Here is a 19,623-nt window from a genome sequence, read left to right as displayed (position 1 = left end):
GATACGTCCTCGAAGGATCAACCGAATGCGTCACGATTCCTCTGCCGAACGATTTTCAGAGGAACCGCCGCGTCACTTACGCCCACCTGGAGCTGCGGTGGGACGTTGGTCGTACATAATTGTAAACAAAGAGCAGAAAGTACGCAAGTAGCAGGCGCTACCGGGCAACGGGATCGACGCCACCACTACTACAAAACCGTTGAACGAGAACGCTGCACGCATGCGCAAGGGACGCCGCATGACATCATCGCGCAATACGCAGTAAAGAGTGCATCGACACCGACCCACACACACCCGCACAGAAAACGTAGATGAGGGGGGGGGGGAGGGAGCGAGAGGGGTGGAAATCGAGGATAAATCCTCACGACGAGTCCACGAAAGCCTCGATGGAAAGTGATCGTCGATGGGAGCTCTCGTACATAAAAGACTCCCCTGGATTTGCGTTATCGCCAAATGTTGACGAACACTAAACTAGGGTTGTCGACCGTCCATTAGTTTTGGCTACTCGGAAAGTCTACATCGAGAATATACGATGGGGTGGAGATAAGTGCACCTATCCTGAAATTAATATCTTAGCTTCGTGTCCAATTTGGGTTTCGGTACGAATTTTGGGTAATTGGGTTATTAGTCACATTGCGATCGTCCAAAAGACAATTTTTGCCATGAGAATCGCGAATACGGAATATTTGGCACTCTTTGACTTTTCGGCTGCCAGATGTTCCGTTATAGAGATTTTAGTGACTTTTGGGGGAGCGCTTTGTGACCAATATGAACATATATAATTTATAATATGAACATATATACCTATACATAGTGTGAACATTGGACATTGAACGCCAATATGCTACAAAAAGTCCAATGTACTCAAATAGGTATGGAACGCTGTATGCTTAGCATAACGAGGAAATATAGCTGAATACATGGGTGAGAAATATGATAAGGGTAGTGTATATATGTAGTGTATAGGGTGAAGAGATTGAAATGGCAATGGGCGGGTCACGTGGATAGAAGAATGGATTAAATTTGGACAAAAGTAGTGCTAGAATGGTACCCGAGAGAATGTAAAAAGGCTAAAGGAAGACCGCAAGGAAGATGGGTAGGTAGACGAAATTAGAAAAAAGTGTGGGTGAGATTTGCGCAAAACAGAGACGAATGGAAGCGTGTTAGATATGCCTTCATTCATTCATGATATAAAACAGGCTTGTTTAACCTTTTTGGGTTACCGGGCAAAGCAACTTTTGACATCTTATGACAAGTTGGGGGAAGATCATTTAATCTAGCGGGTGGCAAAAATTTATAGTTACTTCAAAAACGAAAATATTATTAAGATAAAAATATTAGAAATCATGCACCGTAGGTAAGTAATTTTATTTGGATATCACAAAGTAGAAATATACATTTGTATATATATGAGATATAATTTGTATCATTTTGTTAAAATAAAAAAAAATTGTTTTCTGTATTAAATATATATTGATATATTTCGCGGAACGCTTGTACAATTTACGCAAAAGATTAATGTTGAGAACATAGTTTAGAAAAGCCTGGTCTAATTTATTATATTCTTTCTTTATTTGAATATGAATGTAATAGCTTGCGTTCAATATTGTTATCATTTGTGTGAATATGTCAAAGTTAAAGTGTTCACTTTTACAAGTAAAACCTTGACAAAACAACAGCAAAAAATACAATATTGAGCAAAAAGTACAGTATTGTGCAAAAACTTTAGCCTTGAAATGCAGAATTATTAAAATTAAATGTCACCTTTAAATCTAACTATAAATCCTCACACTCGTACTGTAACATGTGAAACGAATTTGAACCCAAAGGAAAATTAAGTAAACTTATTCAACGGAAGTCTCCCTATTGAAACGACATAATGGGAATTCCATTGCATATTTATCTACGAACAACTTCAAACATGACGAATTGTATTATCGTCGACATAAATCGAGAATCAAATTAAGAAATTGGGTCATACGTCGTAACTTTCTATAGCGGGGATGCATTTCCCAACGGAGTTTCCTCATAGCGTTCGACAACCCTTAAACTTAACGAACACAGAGGGGGGGGGGGGGGAAACACCCTGGAACCGGAAGTAGGCGTTCGTCCAAACAAAGGACACCAAAGCACACAAATCCAGAAGACGCCATCGAATCTATGCGAACGTACATAATTACACGTGATTGTACCGATAGCGATCGGTGACGCGAGGCAAACACATGACTTTGCAATGATGCTTGCCGTTGCAAATCGAATCTGAACGACGAAAACGAACGTTGTCTTTGTGTGGAAAATGGGGAAAATCAGCGAACGAGATGAGTCGTCTTCGTGCGAAATCTGGAGCGACGAGTGATTCACTGGTCGATTGTTCGTTAACCCTTTGTTTGCGAGCGGGTTTATTGGCCGTGCGTTTCACTTTTGATTTTATACAATTAGCGTCGCACGTATAATTGATTTCACGATAATAAAACATACATGTTGGATGCGCAATGAGCGGAAAATCAATTGTGTGTGGTAAATGGATTATTGAATATGAAAATCTTTATCATAAATACTTTTATTCTTCGTGTCAAATCTGATGAAAAATGGCAAATTAATATTATATGAAACGACTATTTTTATTAAGACCAAAAAATAAACAATGGCTTAATTAGGAATGTAAAACTTATCTTAAATTCTAATGGAGCTTTTTATAATATTATAAATCATGAATGGCTTCAATTAAAGACACTTCAAACTTTTGAATTACTTCAGAGAGTTCATATATATATTTCAAATTTCCTTTACGATTTTCCACTCCTAAAATTTTGATGCATTTAAAATTGAAAATGATTTTAATATCATTAATCATCATAGTCGGCTTTTCTTTATAGTTTGCGGCATAAAAGACTCTAATTCCACTTAAAACCGTTTCTTCCGTATGAGATTATGAATACTCGAATTGAATACTTTCTTCAAACATCGACCCCACTTTCATGTTAAATCATGCTTCCTATCCATTTGAATGCTTTTTATTATTTTGTCCATCCATCTTTTTATGCTGCTTTGATTGCACCTGATTTTATAAGACGCAAGAGTTTAAAAGCAGTAATACAAAAGGTCTGGTTAAGCAAAGTAAATAGTGATACAATCAACGATCAATATAGTTGGAATTCGAACAAAATATCTGCTTTCGATAGGGCATGTCACAAATGTAAACTAGTTTTTATAAATCAACAAAAATATCGAACTGCTAATCTATTTCGAATGAACCTTGCGATCAATAACAAACCCGACTAATGACTATGTCTATCTTTGCGAACAATTACGCACAATCTACAACACAAGTACAGATCTTAGAACGCAATTATATACAGGTTCAACGACATGTCAAACGAAATATGACAAAGCAGTCGTCAGATCACGTCTACCTATACACGGGAGTAGGTGTTGGTGTAATTATGACGTTTTCGGGAGTGACGGGCGGTCCTTCCGACTAGACTCGGGAACTCACCGCTGTCCTTCGAGCGGGATAATTGGTCCAGAGAGGACAAAGGAACGCTGGTCCGTCGTAATGTTACGAAAATAAACAGTTGGTGGCTTCTGCATATACACACACTCCCGGCCTAGTTTAGTGGTACATCTGAGGAGTGAGAGAGGGTGATGACCCCGCGACGGTTTGGCGAGTTGCTCTCTGCACACGTGCGAGTTTGCCCTCTGCGTCTTGTCCGCGACGAGCTGGTGCTCCTCTTCGTCTACAATAATCACGGTTGGGTTTCAATCGGCGATGATGATGATAAAAAAAAAACTGGCTAGATAGCCCGAGGACGGCCGGAGTGGCGCCGAGCGAGCACGCGTTATTACCTCGTCGTTATTACCGTTAATCGAAAAGGTTGCAACGAATTAACGGCGTTCCGCGTAAAACCGATATGCCACATTATATGTGTAGATTATTCGTATGTATGATTTCGAGCGTTGCCTCATTAATTTTTTGGCACATTTTCTCATCCTGGCGTAATTAAAAGTGTTCCAATTGTGACACGTTTGATTTTTTCCTACTCTTCTTCTGATCCATCCAACCAAATTAAATTTCTTTTCAAGGCATTCATAATTAGTATAAATATTTTACTCGACTAGTATTGTTTTTGGCTGAGGGCAGAATGAAATGCATGAAAGACTCTTCTATCGTTAGCCTGCCATAATGGTCGATAATGACGTTTGTAAATTGAATGATAGAAGATAGAATTGAAAAACTCATGATTTCGACTATGTACAGTCAAACTTGCAATTTTATTTCAATATTCTTAGCTCACGTATTACATATTTAGACTAAACTATGAGAGCACTTTTTGTATGTTCATTTTTGAATGGTACCCAATAAAACGTAAAAAGGTACCAAAAAGTAAGGTCGCAAGGAAGATGGAAGGACAAAATTATAATGTGTGTGGTGAGATGTTGTAATTGATATATAATAGAAAAGTAATTGCAGGTCACCGGTGAATGGTCACACGGAGAAAAGATCACACAGTGAAATCACCATGAAACTTATGATTACTGACTGATAAAAAAAACCGAGACAACTGCCTCATGGACCGGAACATGGGGATACAGATATATAAATCGGGACATGTCCCGGTCTACCGGGACGTATGGCAGCCCTACGATATAATCTATCGTCATCTTTCAAATTACTGTAATCCTCGAAATGATGAACGTTCCTGATTTTTTGTTGTCTTTCAGATGCACAGAAAGGGAATAAGATGTAGGCAAAGATATAAATAAAATATGAGAGGCAAAGAAATGAAAGAAAAATGGAATGGTAGATAAAAGAGTAAACAATATAATAAGGAGTTGCAAATATCTAGGGAAATATACTGTAAATGTTTCCAGTTATCTTATGTGAATTGCTCGGTTGCCAGTTTTTTTTGTTGTTAGTTTTTTATGTAAAAGAACGAAAGTATGGAATCGAAGCATCAAAAGAAAGTAAAAACATACACGAAAAGGTCAAAAAATTCGATGACGATTTTTGGATGTGACATTGATCTATCCTTTAAAGCAGCGGTTTCCAAACTTTATGCTACTACGCCTCCCTAAAAAAATTTTTTTTTCCGCGCCTCCCTACCTTTTATTTTTTAATAGATATAATAATATAGACACGTTTTAAATAATAAACCTTTATTTAAAAATAAAATACTGAACTCTACGATAGACAGAATAATAAAAAGGTTTTGGTATAACATAAATTTACACGAACACGTACATATATTTATTTTTATTTTAAATTACTAATTAAACTACATCTAACACATCAAAATTGAATGCGAATGATGTTGTTGTTTATTGGCACAAAGTTTATCAAATCTTGGGGGCAATATGGAGAGTGCCACTCGTAACTTCTTTTCGACTATTAACCTGGCTCGATATTTGGTTTTCATTGCAACTAGTGCCGAAAAGCCCGTTTCGCATAAATAAGACGTTACGAACGGTAGCAGCACTTGCATTTCTTTGCAATACAAAGATTCATATTCTCCACTAAGATTCATCCAAAATTTAATTATGGTTTCATTTTGAAACTTTTGTTTTAGTGAGCTATCGCATGATAATTATATATATTTTTTTTCGATGGTTGTCAGCTCGAATTCGTCTTCTTCATTGTAGTTAAATGGATTCTGTATCCACAAAAACTTTGAGAAATCAAGGTCTTTGAAATAATTGGAAAAATGCAGCACTAAAACATCCAAGTGGTCGGTAAAATTATTTTTACTTGCTTCAATATTGGCTGTGGCCTAGAAATCTTTGGAAAGTGAAAACCTATCCAACCCATTCTTTTGTAAATTTGATTTCCATAACTTTAATTTTTTAATGAAAGCTTTTCTTTGTCTTTTTGAACAAGTGGGTGTATTTGTGATCCCTGCATTGAATTATTTAAAAATTTCAACCAAATAGGCAAGTTTAACAATAAAATTATAGTTCGTCCACAAATGTGCCTCTTCATGATGGTTTTCTTCGAGAAAGGTTGCTATTTCTTCTTTGAGTTCAAACACCCTTTAGAATCATTTTTGCACGAGATAGCCAGAGAACTTCACAATAATACAAAAGTGAGGTATAATTGGCTTCCATAACAGCACACAGCTTTGCAAACAGCTTTGCTCTCAAAGGACTATTCTTAATGTAGTTTATAATTTTTATAACTTTTGTAAAAATGCTGTTCAGTTCCTCGCTCATATTTTTTGACAATAGAGCTGCTCTGAGAATCGTACAGTGTGTCCAGATAGCATGTGGTGCTTTCTTTTTGATCAATGCTTTAAGACCTGCTTTGTGTCCGGACATTGAGTGAGCTCCGTCGGTACACAGTCCAATTATTATTTTATGTCGTTCACAACGCAATTATTTCACTTGATGTCGTTTTCTTCAACAAAACTGTCTATTATATTAAAAATTTCAATGGATGTGGTCTTCCCAAGAATGTGTTTGCAAAATAATATATCTTCTAATATATTATTATCCGCGACATATCGAACATATGCAATTAAATGGGCATCTTTAGCTAAAACAGAGCGTTTGCAAAGGCGCAATTTTTAAAATCTTCTTCTCCGGATAATTTTTTATAAGAATTAAATGTATATATAAAAATGAAAGAAAAATAAAAATAAACATTCATGCATTGAATTTTTACTGTTAAGCTACGATATGAAGTTTTATTTATTTTTAGATATTATGGTATGAAAATTATTTTTTTATTAAAAAGTTTTGGCGCCTCCCCTGGGAGGCGCGCCTCCCAGTTTGGAAACCGCTGCTTTAAAGACTAGTGCGTAATTTTTGGCTACTTTGACTATCACATTTAAATACTTTTTGTGCTTATATATACATATGTACGTTCATGTAAAAAAAGCAATACGTCAAAAATATCAAATTAACCTATCGACGGGATCAAGAATCGAACCATAAATCATCATCAGTTCATTAATCAACCGACGTAATCGTGGCTACTGTAATTTGAGTAAAGCAATGAGCATGTGCGAAATGCTCGAGTGGGTGCCATTTGAAGTTGTAAATATGTACATATGTATGTACAATATGTTACGTAAGCACCGAAGTGACAATTGAGCTATCTACTCTTACATAAGTAGGTTAATTTAACCATCTATAATTCTATACCCATGTGTTTGCGCTGAATCCTTTGGAGTTAAAGCGATTAGTAAAATATACTAATAATTTATAACGTGAAAAAAACATTATCAATACATACGTAATAAGTTTTGAATTTTATTATTTAATTTAAATTATGCATTATTCCGAAATAAATTATTAGAAGCTCAAATGTGTACTCGTCTCAGCAATTAAAGTTGACTAAAATTGAGAGAATTTTCTTTAGCAAATAAAATAATCACGAAAATTTATTTTAGAATAAAAGAAACTTCCCGTTAGAAAGTCTGTTTTAAGTTGTGTAATATATTTTAAAATTGTTATTTATTTAGGGCAAAAAATAAAGCATTCGTAGCTCGCGTGACTCGTTATGCAATTTATATGTCCTAATTGAGTGCAATTCCCTGATGTTTGCAATACGTCCTCAATTTCCATAACCCAAAACTAGGACGAGTAGCGGGAATAGGCGCACGCTAGGACAAAAACATTTGAAACGTGCACATAGGAAATGAATACAGTTAACATTAAATATAAACGAATTAATTTATGGACACACGCAAGCAAGCGGGCATATACAATATACATATATTAACGGTGACAATGTCCTTTTTCGGTTTATCTTAATCAATGTTTCCGTTTATTTACAAACGCATACTAGAATGTAAATGAGGTATGGTCCGAGCTACGGACAAAAGTATTCTTTTTCGTTTATTTTCTTCTTCTTGTGTTGTTAGAACGAAGTCTCCGAGATTCGGAATAGTGATTTTCTCTAAATGTTTGGGGGTAGAGCAGCTGCACGATACTTTTTGTATTGCGAGTCCTTCTCCTGTCTGGTTTGGAGAGAGAACGAAAGTAGACGATCACCCCCGTCTCGACGAAGGACCGGTCTGGTGTTTTGACCTCACCAGACACACACTTGTATAGTATTGTTTGTACTGAGGTGACCAACCGTCCCAAATTAGGAGAGACTGTGTGCTTTGAGAAACGTACGTTCACATTGCTATCTTAAAGTGACGGCAAGAATAGGAGAAAGGTATCATTAGATAGGACCAAATCTGGTAGTTAAAAACCGAGGTAAGCAGTTCATTTCCAATACCAAACCAAATCCCAATCGTAACAGTCGGTTCTCGGAAGAATGCACTGAATTACACTGAATAGTGGCGCAGTTTCTAGTAATCCTAATTTTCAAATGCGTTCAAGAAGAACTTTCGCAATAGGATACCACAAAAAGGATTAGCATTCTCGGATAACATACAAATACCCCCTTGACGCTTTTTTGTGGAATTCTATTGCGCCAGTTCTTCAGGGCATCTTTGAAAGTTTGAATGTCTCGATAGTGCGACTTTCTTGAGTGCATTTATCCGATCACCGTAGCTGTCAGTGTAGGTTTAATTTCAATCAGCTACAAAATGGAGAATCAAATCCGATTTATTATATACTTCCTACTGATAGTTCAAGGAACGAACTCAAATATGTACATATGTATATCTTAGCTTATATTATTTTCATGTATTGACAGCCTTCTTAGTTCCTTCTTCAACTATTCCAAAGCATTTAAATCAATACCAAATAGTTTTATAAATGAATCAAATCAATTATCTGAATAGTCTTATTCATATAAATCATTTCGCTATTCCGTTTGTGTGTCTGTGTGTCTGAGATAACGCTCACCATACTATAATAGTCGTTTCGATTCGACATACATGTATACGTAAGCTAGAAACAAAAGATGTACGAATGTAATACGAATAATAACAAAAGAAAACAGTTCTATATATACTGTTCGATGCAAATGTTTCCGCTAGGAAAATAGAACGAAATAATTTAGAAATAATAAACCGCCATCTATAGAAAATTTATTTAAACAATTAATTAATAATTATTTTATTATTATTTATGTATATGTAGGTAGGTAGGTAGTTTTTACCATTTTTTTCATATTAAACTATTAAATTAAATATATTTAAAAGGTATTTGAAAAAACTGGACTTCGTGGGGGATCGTGACACAACAACTCATGACACATTTCTTTTAATTTTTTTTATTTAATAACTTAATATGCCAACACCCATGCAATGATATGTCATCTGGTGTAACACAAGTAAATAATAATACTACGGACTATGCTCTTACGTAGACTAACTGCTACCAAATCCTACGTTCTAGGGCTTGTCCCTCAATGACTTGTCGAAAATTTGGTCACCACACTGCATAGGTAACTACACACATTCGCCGGTTGGAATTGTATGTAAGGTTATTCAAATCCAGGTCTGTGTAATGACGTGCGCGCGTTTCTACAAGGCCCATGACCTAGCGGCGTCGGAGTTCGACGACTGTCCCAGGGGTCGTACCCACCTCCCCCGCCGAATTCTCGCAAAACCGTCTCTATATCTCGGTCTAGAATAGAAAATGGGCCGATTTCGGTATGTATAATGCGAGTGAGCTGTGGGGTAAGCGCGTTGAACCCCGACAGCCCTACATAGACGAGTCCTTCAGTGCGGAGACAGAGAGTGCGGGGGAGTGTACCGACCCCTTGCTGCAGTTCGTTGCCACATATCGTGACCGTTTTCAAATCTTGACGATAGGCTGATTGTCATCATAACTAGGTCATTTTAAGACGGTTTGTGCTTATTGAAACCGTTCGTAGAGGGAGGTGCTCTGTAATTACGACTTCTGTGTGTACAATATGCAGTATGGGAATAGCTTTTACGACTGAATTAGTCAGTGTTTAGCTTGCCAAATTTGATACAATGTGCAAATGTACGAAATGAGCTATTTTTCGGATGATTCATTTACATACATCGGTGAGTTATAATTCAGACGTCATTATTCCAAAAAAAGAACCGTCTTTACTAAACGTGAGTGTATCATATGGTGAAATTTACAAATTTGGTATGTGACTAAAACGGGTCATCTACCAGTTCAAAGTATGAATAATTTGATTTGTATCATTAATACTGTTATAATTTAAATACAATTTCGCTTTTCGTATGTTTTTGTTTGAATAAAAAATTTCAATTATTCGAACACAAACAAACGTTTCGAATTTTAATTAGAAAAATAAAAACGTTCTTTTGTTTGTCAGTAAGTAATATGTAATTTGCATTTTTTTTTTTTTTTTTTTTAGCTTTATTACTCAAATTAGCGAAATGAAATCTGTATAAACCTCAAATTATTTCAAGCAAACCACAAACATATGGACGTATGTATAATATTAGGGAATGCAAATTTATCAAAATTTCCAACAATGACCGGTAATTTACATACAAATTTGAATCTTTAACATGTAGGAGTATGTTAACTTTAAAATTGATTTTCAGAAGTTACTTTTTAAAAGATTTTCAATTACCAGAAACATTTGTATGTATGTAGATCGGTGTTTAGTATGTAATGCTTTCGATTGTGTGATCACGGGTTCTATCCCTGGCTTTGTTACCAGCCAGACCTTGGATATGTAACTCAAACGTCGTTTCCTTTCAGAGTTTAACAATTTATCTGATTTTATCGGAAACGGTTCCAACGAATTGGCAATCCTGTTCCCGCAAAATTTGAGTTCACAACGTCTTATAATTTGTTACCATTTAAAAATTCTGCAAAAATTTGTCCATAGATGCCTCTATAATGATCGTAATCTTTGATGATCGATATTAACAATTAGCCTTATGTAAAATTTTGGCCATACATAGATGTCGTGTTAATAAAAATGAATACCTGTATACAACATAAAGTCATCTAAAATTGCTTTTCAGATGCACCTATGTAAGTCTTCTAACCACCCATTGTATGCTACATTCTACCCGACAGACTTATGTAAATTATATGTACATTTTTAACGTATTTACCGGTCTGTAACAGTTGCTACTTGAATTTTAAAGTTGAAAACTTGTGTAACCACGACTAATCGATTGCAGTATATGATTTAAACGACATATTACATACATATGTTCGCATGTGCAAAGTATACTACGAAGTAGACTACTGTTATAAGTTGGCCAATTAATACTTCCCTTCCCCTATTTAATTTTCATTTAGATACCACACGCACCACGAACACCTGACCATCAATCGAGGATTATACTCGGAATGAATACACCCAGCACATTTCAACTTCATTAAGTAGCCCAACGCACGGATCGTGCTACTAATATCTTTATGTAGGGCCAAACTACATATGTGCATACAAGGCAATATTTTCAAAGTGTTATATGCATTTTTATCGAAACCCACATAGACAGAATACAAAAGTGTCACGAAAAGTGTCAAAAGGGGCATCTAGGGGGGTTTCCCCATGCACGGCGAGTCAACTTCGTGGGCTCCGTCCCTTGACACGAGTCTCACAAGGACAAAAACAAACGCGTTTCGCTTCAAGACGCAACCGGTCCACCAGCAGCCGAACTGCATCAGACACATGCAGTGCGACAGAGACGAAGGGTTGCAAGTGGGGTAGACCCGATAGCGTCGATATTGCAATGGGATGCATCTCTCGGGCAAAACGAGAGGTGGTCGCGTTGAGCAGGGGGGCGCAGAGCCGAGGGCATTCACACTAACCGACACCGGGGGGGCAAAGAACCTCGACACAGCCTCCGACGGACAATCGAACATGTAAACAAATGAAGGTCGATCCACCATCGAATCGTAGACATCGTAAATTTTCAATTTTGGACATAATCAAGACTGTGGTTATGAGTGAATCGCACCATACGACTTGTGTTGTAAGTATTATCTTAGTATGAATCTTCAGAAAATGTAAATCATTTCAATGGATATTCACAAGAAATTTATTGTGTTAAAAGCATTCACAAGAAATACTATTGTATTAAGTAATGACCCAACAAACCTGTTAGTATTTTCATGCTGTAAAAATATGTATGTAAATAGATCGAATTGAGACGAGCAATGATGCCTGGGAATAAACTGAGCCTTGTGAAAACTTTTCTATGGGTCATTCTAAGAGAAGATTAAAAATATTTAATAATAAAATTTCAGAATTCAATTATGTCTTATTATTGGTGGCGCAATCTACCCCCGCTATCTTATTTCCACAGTTGAAATATACATGTTCATGTACAGTATTTACCTGATCATTATTTGAGCCGTTATATTTAAAAGTGGCGTAAGTCTAATCATCAGTTTCAAAAACAGTATTTCAGTTTTGACGATGTGTCCAGAATCTCGGAAAAGCAATATAAACTTAATACAGGCCACCAGTTTTTTAAATATTGTAAAACGCAAAACATTATATTTAATATTTCTTGAAATGAAAAAAAATTGGACTTATGCCTCTTTCAAATATAACGGCTTGCTCATGTAGAAAATTTTAAATTTCAAATGTTTTTAGGAATTCATGTATATTTTTAAAGAGGTTTAGGCTACTGGAAGTTACTAAATTATTTGGTAGACTATTCCAAATTTTAACCACTATTTGAAAAGAGGGATTCTCTAATTATTTTGTAGTTAATATTTTTTTGGAGTCTAAGAGTATAATATCAGTATTTTTGGTAAACGTAAGAAGGTTAATCATTGGACAATTTTAATGGTTATTTATTTAAAGTTTGGACCGTTGTAGCATTACAGGAATTCCTAATGCGTCACAATGGTCAAAAATATAGCAAAAAAGAAAAGAAACAAAATAATAACTAAATTTATAATTTTAAAGACTTCAATTAGATGAGCTCTTACTGTTCTCGTCTCCAAAGTGGAAAGATTCATTATTTTCAATCTCATATAATGAAAGTAATGAAAATAATTTTGAAATTTAATTATTTTTGTTGTTTTTTTATATAAAATTATTGTTGTATTGCATTTATTATAATTGTATTTCATGTATTTTATCCGTAAAAATCGAAACAAGCGATTTTCTAGGTTTGTACACATTGTAGGAAATTACCGAAAGCAGAAAAAGTTTAAAATCACTGTACTCTGTATGTAAGTCGAAAGGGTTTTCCAATTTGTATAATACTATAAATATTTATCGTTTTATTATCCGCTGCAGGTACAACGCCCTTGGTTTGGTACCACTAACTACAACGTAGATTTGGTTAAAATAGAGATACGAGGTCAGCCCTATGACCTTATAATAGACACGATAGGAACGGCCTTCCACATTCTTCTGGCTTCCTATTATTGCCAGTGGAAAAATAATAAGCGGACACGTCAAAAAAAACCAGCCTACCTCTAAACGTTTAACACTTTCACGGATCGCGTAGTGTGTTTGATGTGTTCGTTTCGGATCAATCTACGACAATATGTATGTAATTCAACATAGAAGTTCATTGCCTAGTTCAATTGCAAAATGACTGTCACATTTCTCAGAACAATGCTGTGTAGTAGCAGGTCGTAAACTTCGCTAATAAACGTACGTCACGACATCCATTAATGCAGCGTACAATTTATATTTATGATTGTAGAAAAAAAATACGTAATAATTGTAAGCAATACGTTGTTGGTACGATTCGTGGAAAGGGTCAAACACCGTTGTGTCGGTTCTCTGGCGAGTACAACCGCACACTATCCCGTCTACAATACTAGCCTTTGGGATTGTGCAACGAACCAGTGCACCTTGATGCAGAGAACTATGCATACGTATAGTATAAACGAACAATCTAGATATAGCACACGAACTATCCCGATTTTAAAGTGTTCCGAACAGAATCACGATACGCACAAATCTGATACTACATATACTGGGAATTCGTCTGATCTGAATAGCGAATTTTAAGACGTTTCTATTCAGAGTTGCAAATTTCAACTGTAGCATACCCAGCAGTAGGTAATGAGAAAAAGAAGCTCAACTCACATGGAGAAAAACAATAGACATTATCAATTATATTTATTTACTCATTATGATTGTAGTTTGAATCTTTTGAAAAAATGTTTAAGCTTTTAAAAGATCATGTAAGCTAGTGATGGTATGACAATATGACGTACCTATGTATGTATGTATGTAGTTACAGAAGATATTTCGCATCCGCTTCAGTATACGAGAAAACAATCGAGGTTGTGGTTGTTTTCAAAACAATGCTGGAGCTTGTTTGTTAAGATATTCCTCTTTGTGGTCATCTTCTATCTCTGATGCCTTTCGAAACTTTCAAAACACAATAACAACGAACGACCTTGCACGTTCCGACAACCACTTCAGAGAAAACTACTCTGAGGCAGTAACTTCTCATCTAATCAACGTTATTATTAACCGCAACATCCATTAACTGTTGTGCTTCGAATCGACATGTGTCTCCTTGTTTTGACTGGTGAGACCAACATGTTTTGGAATGAGAACCAACGGCGAGAAATGTACGTAGCCAAACGAAAACAACGTCAAAATTATATGTGGATGCGATAAGCCTGGCAGGAACATACATACATATAAATAAGAAATATGTTTGGAAATTTTATCTATTTACTATACAGTGACGTCAACCGCAATTAGATGTGTGTCGAGTGGTAGTGCCTAACTTATCACTGAAATACATAGGACAAGATCGACTACTAATCCGAAGATTGCACAAACATCGCATTCTTGATGCAATAATAATAAATAAAAATAAGCGAAAGCAAGAGGAAAAGTGGTGGTTTTTTTTGGGGAATAACCGGTCGGTTCAAAGAACTAAAACGAAGAATTTTGCGAAGCGAAAATCCAGGTGATTGACTCTTCGCAGCATCGAGCCAAAGCTCCCTATTCCAAGTCGAGACTTGTCCGATCGAAAATGATTCATTACACAAGACAATGAACAATGAATTAGATTTATGTATATTTTAAAAACTGATAAAATGCACGCTTTTCCACCTGTTATCGAACTAATTCGACAATCAGCGTCATGTTATTTATTCCATGCAATTATCAAACAAAGGAAATAATGAAACAATATGTTTTAGAACAGCAAGAGATAAAATCGCTTCTAATTTAATTCGATTTATATGCGCAATAATGATCTTTTTTTACACGCGTCAATGTAGGCAATAAAAAACAAAAATATAAACCGTTTACAACTACAGTTACACTACGCAGATACAAACGTGCAATCAAGGTTACGTTTAACAAGGAAATATATCATATACACGAGTATGCAAGGAGTAAGTGAGTAGCTGGCGTAAATTGTACCAATAAAACTGCAATCGTCATCATCATCATCGGATAAGATAAACCAAGTCACAATCAAAACGGATAAGATTGCGCAATGTGTAACAGGACAAAGATGCAAAGTCGTTGAACTCGAAATTTTCGGCATAGATATGCAAGACGAGGTGTTTATTTACAAGAGTGTCTTGCACGCGAGAACAAAAATTTTGACGCGTGATGAAGATGGAGACTGTTGTTGTTATTCTGTTTGCAAACGGGAGATGATGGACGGACATGCAGGGCTGTCCGCGTGTCGACTTTACGAAATGAAATTCTAGCGTGTACACATAATAAGTTCAGATCTGTGCCGATAGGATAAAAGCGCAACAAAGGAGAAATGTAAATGTTTACAACTGATTGGAGAGAAGATAACGTTCAAAATAGACACAGACGGAATAGTGAATTGAGTTATTTCTTTCACATATGTATGTATGTATGTATGAAGTACGTAGTGAGTGCTCAGTGCGCAGTGTTATTCGAATGAGGGCGAGCTCGATATTTACATTGTTACATATTTCTCGATTTATTTGACCTGCACTTGGCTTAAGAGATGTTTCTTGTGAAGGTTTTCCCTCACCATTTTCCGCAATTTCCGTTCAATGCATATCACATATGCTCACCGGATAAGTTCAAGTCTTAAAGTTGCGGTTCAGGGCGATTAAAATTTATACCGGAGTATGTGGAAAGATGAAATAAAAAAATATCGAAAATTCAAGAAGACGAGAATAGCTTTGACTTCTTATTTTAGGGTGACCCATAAAAGTCCTGGCTTTACGTTCGTCCTGTCGTTTTCATAAAATTGTTTGATGTGTCCCGTTTTGTCCATTCACTGATGCAAACAAGAATATTTTTATAAAAAAAATCGCTTTGTGCTATTATTTATTAATTTTAAATACTGTAAAATATAATATTTTTTATCTTGTTTCTTTATTTTCCTTATAAATTAAAAAAAAAAAAAATTCCTTGACAATATTTTTAATGTTATTAACATTTTTGGACGTGCAACACATTTTTTTATATGTATAGGTGGACATTATTTTTGGGGAGCGTTCCGTTTTGCGTCCCGGGAAATATGGTCACACTACCTATACTCCTTTCAATAATTCTTAGGGCGAAAACACACTGAGTGGTATGGAACGTCACGTCTTTGGCTACAGGCCTTGACAGTGGGTGTTCTCGAAACCGAATTCGGGTGTAGTTGCACGTGCAGAGTGCATATGTTTCTCCTATATTTCTACAAATATGGGATTCGATCACTGTCAAGCAAGGATAAAATAGCACCGAAAACACTCCGGGGGGTGATTTTTGGGACCGTGTAGCATATATAGGCGTGCTGTAATTTTTTCGCGTGTTAAAAAATATCTAAAATAAAAAATACATACCACCTAGCACTCGGTGTTTTCGCCCTTAATGACACGTTCTCTGACATAATATTAGAGCAAAATTTAATACATGAAATGAGCTTAGTTATACAATTCTAATGGGACCAACCCTAAACATTATTGTGGAACAAATTATTATTGGATCATTTCATAGATCGACATCCAATTGATTCGTTTCGTAAGCAAAAATTACGGAATAGGGATTTATATTTGGAAAAAAATAAATGTTTTGGAATATGTACATATGTAAATATGGCTATGGAACTAGTAATTTCTAGAAGTACCTATAGATAATGTGTATGCGACAAAGAATTCCTAAAGTAATGTACATAACATAGCATCCATGCGGGACCAATGCCGCGCCCATTCCCCACGTGAAGGCTGTCTAAAGTGGGTCACATTGCAGTCGAAACAAAGAGACAAATAGCATCTCGTTAGATTCGTTTTGAAAAAAAAATACAAATAAAAATACCCAGGAACAGGTTTGGACATTCTTCATCGGCCATATATCACATCTCGGACAATTGGAACGAGTGATGCAACTGGGGATTTAATGGCACGTGGCTCGAGATGGTGCATACGTAAATAGGCAGTCAGTAGAGATTGACCAACCGGACATATTAATAGTTTTGTACCAAAACTCAAGGACGCAAATTTCAAGCTGGGATGTGTAGGCAGTCGGGTCCATTCTCTTCTGTCAGACCTTCTTCATTAAATTTGGTCCTCTGCCAATTTTCCTCTGCGATTAAATACGCTAATTTCGGTGTAGAGTAGCAGTCTCAACAAATATGCTAGTGTTAGGGGTCGGGCTAGTTACAAACACAAAACAAAACAGATTTGGACTGTGATGAAACCGAATAAATAACAAGCTATATACTAGATGGAAATTGAGGCGTTTCAAAACGGACATAAAGATTCAGTGCCCACTGTACACAGGTTGGGAACGCAAATTTTGAGTTGCGCAAAAATTTGCAATAGCCATTTTTCGGACTCCACGGCTGTAATTAGATTACGTCGTCGAGCGGATAACGGACCGGGTTGATCAATTGGTAACGTGACAGGTGTTGGTCAATCTGTGCAGAAATTCGTGGGAAATTCGATAGTTTATCTCTGGGATATGAGAGCAGCGCGAAACTGGTATCGATTTTTAATCAAAGTGGGTATGTGTGCTTAGTATAAAAAAAAAACAAATAGAAATAAACGTTGGCGCACTTCAGATTGTGTAAAATGCAATGACCCAAATTACTACAATACCAGATAAAATGGTAACATTGCGATATCAAAAGCAAAAAAGAAACAAATGAAATGACACTAAATTGCACTCGTCACAAAAAGATAAACGTATACGTTCAATTGTGCTACTGAAAGATTTAAAAAATGGCAAATGGAACTTTTATTATAAATGGTCAGAAGCGGACTTGACTTTCCCAGTGGACTATCCGTGAAAAGGGTCACAATTCAGACCTGTTTAACTATTACATAACAGTTTAATACAGACATAGAAGTTCTTCAAATATTCCAAATATAATTATAACTCTGAAACTCACTTCAGAAATGACAAGTATAGATACGAGTATATTATTTATATACAGCTCTCGTAATTGTGCCAGCACAGATTCCAATTGCATATTCCTATACACAAAAACAAGTAGAAATCAACATTCAATCAAGTTTATAGTGTAATTGTACATTATATTTACTAGAAACAAAATCTTTATCGTTTTTATAAGTGGTGTTTTTATAGTTTTGTTCTATGTTGTATTGCAGACTTGTACATAGAAGAAAACGAATTGTAAAGTTAACACAATCAGGTCAAGAAGTTGTTCACAAAAGCTTTTCGTAAAATCTAGTGACGCATATTTGAGTCATTAGCCGTTTGACTTTGAACCGTTTGAAATTAAATGCAATCTGATACAGTATACAATTAGTACAATAAAAGAAAACGAAACAATGACTTTTTAACGTGTGAATTGAAATAATATATGATTCGTTGAAGTATTTTGGTTCCTCTTTCAATATGACTATGAAGAAGAAATAGCATGTGTAATCTTAAGCTATTTATATAAGACAGTGAAGGTAACAGAAAAATCATTAAAAAAAGCTTCCGGAACACCATTTCGAAATTGTCTATTGATGAGACCCACACACGGGTCAAAATGTCAGCACGTCAATTGTTTCGCATGCTTGCTTTCGAGAACCCTAGAAGACGACTTCTAATAAATTCAAGTATAATAGAAGAAGCGTGTCATTGCAACAGACCTTCACGAGCCACTCCACTAGAACTACGTGAATTGCATTCGCAATTGATTGGAAAACTGTACGTGGGCGAAAGTACGCGTGCAAGCCGCAACATGAGCGCAATTTCCTACCGCAAATTGGAAAATCCTTTCGGAAAATTCATCCATGCAAATTTCGAACACTGCGAACAAAACTGTCCCCATTATAATCACAGATAGCACACATAGCAATATGCGATAATCGTGTGCATTTGACTGGGTTTATTATTATGCTAAGTGCTGTGTGCAAGTGTGCCAATAGTCAGTCAGCCCCCTATCCATTCTTGGACAAGCATCATCAGGCCAGGGTCGACCTTGACTCTCTGCATATATAATTCTCTTTGTGCGCTTTTAGCTGCATTGGCAGATCAGGGCTGCTGCTGCAACACACCCACATACACCTACAATGTACAATACACGTATATATATAGCTCACGATAAAATCAATAAAAAATGTACATATACGAGGACGATAAAACTCACGTAAAAATAAATAATAGTAAATTCTGTTTTATTGGACAACGACCTTTATACGCTTCCGAGATAACGGTCAGATAATAAAAAGAAAAACTTATTCGTCCAAACAAAGAGATAAGCGCGCGTCGAACAAAAGAGAGCTTTTCCGGGTCGTCCCCCACCCCTTCAATGCACGCTTGTGTTTTTATTATTATTATTTTGCATTAGCAGACTCTAATTAATCAGATAATTGCAGCTAAAGGTG

General features: G+C 35.9%; 2 protein-coding genes across 2 annotated transcripts in view; both read right to left on the bottom strand.

Annotated features, from left to right (window-relative positions):
* Window positions 1–19,623, bottom strand: part of Glut4EF (Glucose transporter 4 enhancer factor) — a 123,524-nt gene that overhangs the window by 15,867 nt on the left and 88,034 nt on the right. The gene's annotated exons all lie outside the window — the stretch shown is intronic.
* LOC143916461 (uncharacterized) lies at window positions 10,254–15,418 on the bottom strand. Its single transcript, XM_077437583.1, has 2 exons — window positions 10,707–15,418; window positions 10,254–10,341 (listed from the first exon to the last, which is right to left on the bottom strand). The coding sequence occupies exon 1, from the start codon at window positions 11,755–11,757 to the stop codon at window positions 11,401–11,403; it is 357 nt and encodes a 118-aa protein (XP_077293709.1). The 5' UTR covers window positions 11,758–15,418; the 3' UTR covers window positions 10,254–10,341; window positions 10,707–11,400.

The sequence above is a fragment of the Arctopsyche grandis genome, chromosome 9, assembly GCF_051622035.1.
Source record: "Arctopsyche grandis isolate Sample6627 chromosome 9, ASM5162203v2, whole genome shotgun sequence".
NCBI lineage: Eukaryota > Metazoa > Arthropoda > Insecta > Trichoptera > Hydropsychidae > Arctopsyche > Arctopsyche grandis.
This window is presented reverse-complemented; position numbering and strand designations above follow the sequence as displayed.

What these genes read in the sequence shown, in the direction of transcription:
- LOC143916461 (XM_077437583.1), bottom strand. Translation starts at nt 11,757, where the DNA reads ATGGTGGATCGACCTTCATTTGTTTACATGTTCGATTGTCCGTCGGAG.